We start from the raw sequence: 9183 nt of genomic DNA on the forward strand, positions 1-9183 counted from the left end.
TTGAGAAGCTGGGGCTTTGGGGTGCCTGTTTTCTCGTGGGAACCATACTGGACAAAGGAGTGATACCAGGGTTGTCCGCTGTCTTCTTTGCCCACCCAGAAGCAGGGTAGGGTCAGGCTGAGCCGAGGATGCAAGGCTGACTGCGAGCTTCGTGCATCTGGGGGGAGGGGGATGCTTGGCAGGGCTCGGGGGTCCAGGCTGTAAGTGAACCTGATAGCTACATTCTGATTGATGGCGGAGTTTGTCTCCCAAACTGTCAGAGGGTTTATAGAGGTGCCACTCACACACACTACAGGAATTGCTTGTCAGGACACCTGGCCGTGAACAGGAGACAGAGCTGTAACTTGGTGTTTTCTCAGCTTAATGGCCCTGCTACTGACCTGCCTGCTGCCTTGAGTTTGTTGGTGCCTCAGTGTGGAGGGCGAATGAGGACTGTCAGGAGCAGGGTAGAGCCTCAGTCATGCCCAGCCTCTTTCTTTCCCTGCTGCTACTTTCCTTTGGGACGGATGGCACTTTGTGAGATCAAATTGGAGGTGAGACGAGGAAAGGTTCAGGAAGATAGTGCTTTCAAATTGGGCTTGAAAGAGAAGGAACATTCCAGGTGGAATGAATAAAGTGACCAGCATAAGCAAAGGCCTTTATCAGCAGGCCACAGTGGGTTGTGTTTGCCGTGCAGAGGTCTGTGCACGGGGCTCGTGGAGTGACGTGAGGAAAGGAATGAGGTAGAGACATAGGATCAGCCCAGAGGAGCAGATTTGATGGTGCATGCAATGGGAGCCACAGACAGTTAGGGAGCCAGAAAAAAAAAAAGAAAGATCAAAACTTGGTAGTAAGCAAGCTGGATGAAAGGACAGGCAGGCGGCAATGAGGACCCATTATCAGATAGTTACCCAGAGTAACCTGAGTAGAAGAAGTGGACAAGACTGAGTTTCTTCCTCATCTTTTCAAAGATTTCCTTGCTGATTCTACTTTTTCCTTGCTGATTCTACTTATGTCTCTTTTTGTCCCTGGCAAGGCGCTGTACTGACTCGTGAAAGCAGGTCTAAGACCAGTAGGAAAAAGCAGGCGTGGAGAGGGAGAAGCAACTTTGTGGCCCCTGACCCAGGTCTGACAGGAAGGGTGTGCGTCAGAGACACCACATGGCAAGTGGCCGCATGGGCCTGACTTCAGCAGCTCGGCCTTCCCGTTGGCCAAGAGTCTGCCTGCGGCTGTGCCCCGTATTACTGGGTGGGGTCGCTGCCTGCCTGGCCCTGCCTCTGCCAGGCCTGGTGGCCTTCACAGACTGCTTTGAGAAGCAGGTGTGCATGCCTGTCCTCCCTCATCTGTCCCTTTCTAATCCCTTTATAACTACACTTGTCCAGGAATCTGGGCTGAGTAAGGTGGAGATGAATAATTAATGTCGGGTGCTTCAGACACCAAATATTTGAACAGCTGCCTGGTGTTTTTGCTGGCAAGGACCTAGCGGCCAAAATCAGGACATTGGCTGGGGGGTCCTGCTGTATGGCTGTGACTGGCCTTAGCCAGCCTGTTCTCTTCTGATGGACTTGACAGGCTGGACCATATGACAGTGAGTGTCTCAGTTCTGGGTAAGGGTGGCCTAAATCTGGAAGATAGGTAGACAGGAGGCCTGGACTAGGCATCTTCTGAGGACCTGATACAGTGAATGAGTGGGCCAGTGCATAGCAGAAACCACGTGCAGCAACAGGCAGTGGCAGAAAAGGATGAACTGTGCAGGCTGAAATGGCGGGTCGAGAGCACTTAAATATAAAACATAACCCCCTACCTAGAGGTGACAGAAAGGGCACCCTTAACCTAGTCTGGTTGACCCCTGGCCACCCTCACTTCCTGTTTCCCACAGGCTCTGGCTTTGTCATGTGCAGCGGCAAAGAGAACCCGGACAGTGATGCGGACTTGGACGTGGATGGGGATGACACGCTGGAGTACGGAAAGCCCCAGTATCCTTGGGGCATTGTGGGCAAGGCTGGGCTGATGGGGAAGGCTAACGGGAATTAGCAAAGTAGCTAGCGTCCCTGGCCGGTGTGCCCACACTGTGGCCAGGGAAGCCCTTCCAAGGATTCAGCTCTCGTGGCCTCCCACAAACTCAGATGCATTGTCCTTGACCACGGTGCCAGATACACGGAAGCTGACGTCATCCCCTGCACAGGCGAGGAGCCTGGTGAAGCCAAGGAGAGAGAGGCACTGCGGGGTGCAGTCCTAAAGCAAGTGTGGGAAGAAGCTTGGTTGGGTGGGTGGAGGCAAGGCAAGCCCAGGGCAGGGGTTAACCACCCTCGGGCCTGTCCTGCCTGCTGGAGCTCATCTTGTTCTTCCTCCTTCCTTCCTTGTAGTGGCGGCCCTCCCAGCACACGCATCACACCTGAGTTCTCTAAATGGGCCAGTGACGGTGAGTTCTTACTCAGGTCAGGAGCAGTATGGGAGAAGGAGACACCTCTTGGGTGGTGGTGACTGACTCAAGCCCAGTCTGGCCAGAGTATGAGTTGCCTCTCTGTCCCAGCAGAGATGCCATCTACCAGCAACGGTGAGAGCAGCAAGCAGGAAGCCATGCAGAAGACTTGCAAGAACAGTGACATTGAGAAGTGAGTGCTGGGCCGGGCGGGGGCCCTTTGCAAACAGCCTGCTGCCCAGGCGCCTGCCCTCCAGAGCACACTGAGTCTCGCAGCCCTGGCACATGACCGGCAGTGGGGCCCAGCTGGTGCTAAGCATGACTCTGTGAATTGATCGTTGGGCCACAGCCCCAGGAGCCTTGGCGGAGGGAGGAGCAGTCGGGCGGGCTGCCTGCCTGCCCACCCGCCTGCCCGCTGCGGCGGCCTCCGCCCGGGGAATGTGATGTATGGCCGCCCAGCCCAGCCAGCGCATTTGATTCATCTCCAGTTTCTGTTTCTTAATCGGGAGCTAAATTGGTTTCATTTTTCTTGTCCCGGGTGGCGCTTGCAGTGGGTTTTAGGCAGGAGCATTGGGTCTTATCACTTCTAGTAGGAATCTTTGGCCTAGCTTTTCTGGCAGGATAAAAAGGGATCCATTAGCACTTTACCCAAAGCTGGGTGACCCCTGGCCTGGATACCCCAAGAGCCACACGGACTTAAAGTCGGTTGTGCATCTTATTGCTGTTCCAGAAGCCCAAGCAAGGAGGTTTCTGGCCCCAAGAGGTAGCATTGTCCAGGTCTGGCAGCCTGGACCAATTGCCATTGGCCATTGCTTAACTCCCCACACCCTCTCCTCCCTCCACTGGAGACCAGGTTCCCTGGGGTTGAAAGGCAGCCTCTTCATTCCAGGGCCAGTGTTCCATCTTGCCTCCTGCCAGGAGAGTGGATTGCAGGCCAGTGCAGGGCCAGGTCGGTGGCCCAGGGTCACCTCCCATTTGTTTCCCTCCATTTTGTGTTGTCATAAATTCATTCCAGCCCGTTGTGGTTGATCAGTTTATCTCGGCCGGGGCCGCGAGTGCTGCTGGCATGATGTATGGGCCGCGGCGCAGGGCCCGGCTGCCCATGAATCACCGCAGCTGCTCCGTGTCAGCGCCGAAGCGGGCCGCTCGGATTCGGTGCAACCAGTTTGGAGGGGGGGAAGGAATGACGTATGGATGTTTATTTAATAATTCTCTCCTACTCCAGCTGAGCGGGGCGGGCGGGGCCATAGGGGCGCCCACCCTCGTCTGGAGGGGCTACTCATAAATCAGACAGACAAGATCATTAATCAGGGATGGCGCCTAACCGGGAGGTGGGGGCCAGAGCCAGTGGCCATCCATGAAGGTACTACCCACCCAGGGTGGGGGGGATCCAGGATTTCTGTCCCACCTGTGTGAGCACAGCACCAGTAGGCGGGGCTCTCTGGGACAAGTTGGGGGCTAGCCAGTGATGTACAGAGCTCTCCGTTGGGTCTAGCTCTGCCACGATCTTTGGGCCCCATAACTTCTCTCTTCATGGTACATAGTATGGTTTGACCCTAGACCCTTTCCATAACCCAGGGAAGAAGGAAGGCAGGATACTATGGTTTTTCCCAGCAAATTCCTGACCCCTTACCCTGGAGAGGTAGCTCACAACCAACCTGGGTCAGGGTCAAGAGCCTTGGATATTTTACCAGAGTAAAGATGAGAGCCCAGGTGTGTGCTAAGCAATCTAGAAGAGGGTGGCTCCGAGGCGGGAAGGTGGCCTGGGAGCTCTTGGAGTAGGAGCAAGAAGCCGTGTCATTCTCTCCTGACCATCCTTGTTACCTTTCTAGCTCTAGCTCATTTTCTGATTTAAGGTTTGACAGTTTACTTTCCGCCCTTATGCCAGGCCTTAGGTTTCCTGTCCTTGAAATCACCACATAGAGCCAGGCAAATGCTCAGCCTGGACCTCAGAGAAGAGGCTGCACATGCTTAGCCCCTCGTCAGAGATTTACCCACAGTCCAGATGGGAGTGGCGCATAAGGCCTTGGGCACGATGCCAGGGGAGGAGTTAGTGCTGTTGGTGCTTCTGAGGAGAAGATGGTGACAGCTTCCAGAGCTGGAAAGTTGCATGGCACTCGCAGCTGCCCTGGAGAGAGGCAAGCTGCGTCCCGTGGGGTGATGGATCTAGAGCATCCTGTAAAAGGGACCCGGGTCATGAAGCCGCATTCTGTGTTGGGGCATGTATCCTAGGAGAGAAAGGTAAAAACCAAAATGTACTTGTTGCCTGGAATGTTGCCCATCTCTCTCCTCACAATTCTGAGGCCCAGGAGAGACAGATGACCTTTCTGAGCCAGTTGTCCCCTAAGCTGGCAGAAGGAGCTGCCATAGGAGCTGGTCCGTGCTGTATAGCCACACTTGCGATTCCACTTCAGCGCCCCCTTTGCATCCTGGCTGAACCTCAGCTCTCTTTCCGTCACAGCCCTCTAACACCATCCTCATTAACTTCCTGTCCTTTAAGATAAGCTTCAGTTTCTAACTGGCATCTGAGGCCCACCTGGATACATTCCCCTCCCCCTTCAGCCAGTTAGGGCTCTTGAGCTTCTTGGTCTTTGATCATTCCTCCTGTTTCCTCGGCCTGGACACCTGTCTCCTGGATATAACCAGTACAGAGTCATGGCTAGTCACACCGTTATGACTGATCACGGAACTAGTCTGTTTGTGCCGGGTCCCATCTCCCCCAGTCAGCATGAACCTAGAGCAAGACACTTAATGTTCTCTGTTTTGAGTTTCTTCATATGTAAAGTGGGAGTAGTAGAATCTTTTCATGGGCTTCCTGTAAGGTGTCAATAAGATAGTAACTACCAAGCTCTCAGCACTATCTCTGGCATTGACTAAGCACTTCATAAATTTGAGCTGTTTTATTTGTATTATCATTATTATTTCCTGTGGTCTGTCGCTAGCCCTGTCTTTTCTCTTCCTCCAGAAAGCATTCTTCTCCCTCTGTGAGCATCTCTGTCTTCTGTTTACTTGCTTTAGGCAGAGTGGGAGGCCACTCCTTGAGATAATGCTAGCTATTCCCCGGTCAGCACTGTAGCCCAAAGAATCTCTGAGAAGTTGTAGGGAGCTTGTGCGGGGCTGGGATAAGAGGTGAGGACTACCGGGATCTGCCTGGGAAGAAGCGAGGAGCTGTTGAGGTAGGCTGGGCCTGTGGCCCAGGGGCCTAGTTAGTGTGGAGCTCATCTAGTCCCAGTCTCTCGCTCCCATTGGGTCGGACAGCTCGTCATTCACTCAGTACCTGGTAGGGCTGATGCCCCTGGTTAGCGCTGGTAGAGTGAGCAGCTTGCCCTCGGGGAAGTTAAGTCCGGCAGAGGAGACAGACATTTGCAGTTTTTCTGCTGTGGTGGAGTCCAGTGCAGGATGCCGGGAGAGCACAGCAGAGGCCACCGCCGTCGGTGGCTCTGCCTGGAAGCTGGGAGGAGGGGACTAGGGCGAGATGAAGGGTGAGTTAGGAGTAGGGGTGACCTGGAGGAAGCAACCAGTCCTGAGAGTTCACAGAAATGAAAAATGGTGTGGATGAAAAAACTCAGTGTGGTGTGGGCGGAGCGTAAGGATACAGTGGGTGTTGCGGCTAGACCAGGGACGGCCTTATGATTCAGGAGCACTTGACTCTGAGCTGGATATACTGAAATGTTAAGTGTGTAGATGTTTAAAATTTGGCAGCTCTCCGGGCATGCCTTTGACTATGTAGGTGTTTGCTTTCATAAACCTTTTCCCTTTGTAAAACAGGAACAGCAGCTCTCTTGCCCACCTGTGACTATGAGGTGCCTTGCTTTCTTCATTCTTTTCCTATAAACCTTTTTAAAAAAGAAAAAAGAAAGAAAAAGAAATGGTCAGATTTACAGAATTCTAGGCCCTGGGAGAATGGAATGGAGATGAGGGGACTAATACTGTTAGGTTAGTCAAGTGATTCATAGGACTGTAGTGGGGGTCGAAGTGGGGAGACGCAGCGTCCAGAGATACTAGGAAATAGACAACAGGCTGTGGTGTTTGGGGTAACTAGGAAGGAATGGTTTGAGGCATATGGCTTAGAATTCACCATGGTGGAAGTGGGGGAACAAGGAAGGCAAGGAGCTTAGTTCTGGAATGTGGAGTTTGCAGATACAGGGTATGGGTGGGCATGTCTGGGAAGACATTTCTATAGGTGGTTTGGAACTCGGGAGGTGTGGATTGGGGATTCAAATTAGAGATGCCAGCCTGGTTGTTACTTGTCTAACTATACCATCATCTTTACAGAATCACCGAAGATTCAGCTGTGACCACGTTTGAGGCCCTGAAGGCTCGGGTCAGGGAACTTGAACGGCAGCTATCCCGTGGGGACCGGTACAAATGCCTCATCTGCATGGTGAGAGGAAGGGAGCCCAGGGATACCCTTGGCTGGGCTTCACTGCCCCCTGGGGGCTGGAGGAGACCTCAGCACTGTGATGGGCTCTGCAGAGGGTGGGCCAGCCTCAGAGTGACTTCTGCCACCTCCTCCCTAGGATTCATACTCGATGCCCCTGACGTCCATCCAGTGTTGGCATGTGCACTGTGAGGAATGCTGGCTGCGGACCCTGGTGAGGTGGCATGGGGTTTGGGGCATGTGTGGCTGTTGGGTACTGCCCAGATATCCATGTTATGCTTGAGCCTGCTTGGGGAGGAAGGGGGAAAAAGAGAGGAGCAGGAAGAAACAGGAGCATAGAACATAGCAAGACACCAGGATTTTCAACACACACGCACACACACACCCTGCCACCAGCTCTCTATATTCTCTCTGTCCCCATCCCAGGTTTATTAAAATCCTCCCCCTCCAAGGGTTCATTGCCTGTGCCTTTCCCCCGGCCCCACCCCAGGAAGGCCCACTGTATCACAGATGGGTGAGATCCTGGGTCAGGAGGAGGCTGGGTGTGGGTAAGCAGGACCAGGCCTCAGCCCCTCCCCCTCCCATTACTAAGCTCCTTCTGCTTCTGCCCCTGTTCTTCGCTCAGGAGCAGCCATTAAAATGTCGCCCGGAGACAGCAATAAAAGGCCCGGACGTGGGCTCTGTGTCCTGATCAAAGGCCGCATGTAATCTCGTTAGGGCCTCGGCAGCCACAGCTGGACCCAGCCTTGTTCTCATTACCGGGGCTCCTGCTGCGGGGCTGGCCAGGCGGTTTGATCCTGGCATCCCCCCAACACAGGAGCGTGCCTGTCTGCTCACAGAGGCCGCCCGGGCATCCCAAGCCCAGGCTGATAGCACCAAGGTCCCAGCACGCAACTGGTACAGGGCGATATGGCTCCAGGCCCAGGCGCTCGCGTGAGCAAATGTGCCGGACAGCGTGTATAACCAAAGCCCTCCCTGTCCTCCCCACAGGGTGCCAAGAAGCTCTGCCCCCAGTGCAACACCATCACGGCGCCTGGAGACCTGCGGAGAATCTACTTGTGAGCTAGCCACCGGGCAGGCCTTGCCTCCAGCCACCCTCCTGCCCTGCCTCTGTGACGTGACCCTTCCCTTTGTACATACTTGCACACAGATCTCCCCTGTACATACATGCACACACGCACGCACGCACACACAGGACTCTGGAACCAGAATGGAGGCCAAGGCCCAGGCCCTGCCTGCTGGACTCTCCCCAAGACTGGGGACTCTACCTTTCCCCAGTTCTGTTCCCAGGATGGGACAGGGAGGTGGGCAGGTGGAGTAACTGGGCAAGGCACCGAGATCCAGCCCCCCAGACTGACAGACTGACCGACCGACAGACATGCAACCACCAGACTGAAGCACATGTAATATAGACGGTGTATGTTTACAATGTTGTGTATAAATGGGACAACTCTCCCTCTGCCCCACCCCTTCCTCTTTGGTTATATGATTTTCTTTTTTTTTTTTAAGAACAGCTGGAAGCAGTGCCTCCAGGGCTGGTTGGGGGCTCGGCCCATCCACCTCTTGGGGTGCCTACCTCTCCCTCTCCCACCGTGTCCCTTCCTTCTCCCATGTGCTCGGTGTTCAGTGGTGTATATTTCTTCTCCCAGACATGGGGCACATGCTCCCAGGAACATGATCCTCTCCTTAGTTGTAGCTCCTGGGGCTCTTTATAAGGAGTCAGGAAGGGGGAGAGGCATAGGAAATGGGAACCGAGCTGAAGCAGGGGCTGATTGGGCTGGATGAGGGTGTTCCTGGTGGCCCAGCCTTCTGCTGAAAACCATTCCTGGGACTGGGGCTGCTGTTCCCAGGGGAAAATGTGTCTCCCCCGCCCCTCCTGTGGGCCCAATGGTGTGATGCTGTGTCTGTATATTCTATACAAAGGTACTTGTCCTTTCCCTTTGTAAACTACATTTGACATGGATTAAAACCAATATAAACAGCTGCTGCCTCTGTGTGCGTGCGTGCGTGTGTGTGAGAGAGAATATGTGTGCAAGCATACTTAGGAGTGATGCAGTGGTGTGGACAGAGGCCATCAAGGGGTGAATTCCTGGCAGCAGTGAATGGGAAGGGACTGGATTGTGGGTGCAGAAGCAGTGCAGGTTTGATCTGCTCAGGGGCCCTGGAGCACTCCGTTATGAGTGGGGGTGGGCTAGGGACCTGGATTCCTGGCTATTGATGGGTAGGGGCTCCAGGTTAATTCCTTATCGATGCAGAATCGTCAGCTCATTAATCACATAAGAGGTCAGAGCTTGGGGGTACAGAGGGGATGTGCATTCTGTCCCCCAATCTAGTGCAGAGGCAGGATAACCTTGGATGAAAAAATAAGCCCTGTGCCTCTGTGCCTTTCTAGTCCCCTGAA

General features: G+C 54.1%; 1 protein-coding gene across 1 annotated transcript in view; it reads left to right on the forward strand.

The window, feature by feature from the left end:
* The window catches only part of RNF220 (ring finger protein 220), a 200511-nt gene extending 191748 nt beyond the window's left edge, over window positions 1–8763 (forward strand). Inside the window, exons 8-14 of the mRNA XM_012722250.1 lie at window positions 1859–1955; window positions 2133–2219; window positions 2346–2401; window positions 2516–2594; window positions 6677–6785; window positions 6922–6996; window positions 7773–8763. Coding sequence (XP_012577704.1) covers window positions 1859–1955; window positions 2133–2219; window positions 2346–2401; window positions 2516–2594; window positions 6677–6785; window positions 6922–6996; window positions 7773–7844 — 575 coding nt within the window. The 3' untranslated portion in view covers window positions 7845–8763. The remainder of the gene's footprint in view (window positions 1–1858; window positions 1956–2132; window positions 2220–2345; window positions 2402–2515; window positions 2595–6676; window positions 6786–6921; window positions 6997–7772) is intronic.
* Window positions 8764–9183: the final 420 nt, after the last annotated feature.

The sequence above is a fragment of the Condylura cristata genome, unplaced genomic scaffold, assembly GCF_000260355.1.
Source record: "Condylura cristata isolate star-nosed mole 26May11 unplaced genomic scaffold, ConCri1.0 scaffold00008, whole genome shotgun sequence".
Taxonomy (NCBI): domain Eukaryota; kingdom Metazoa; phylum Chordata; class Mammalia; order Eulipotyphla; family Talpidae; genus Condylura; species Condylura cristata.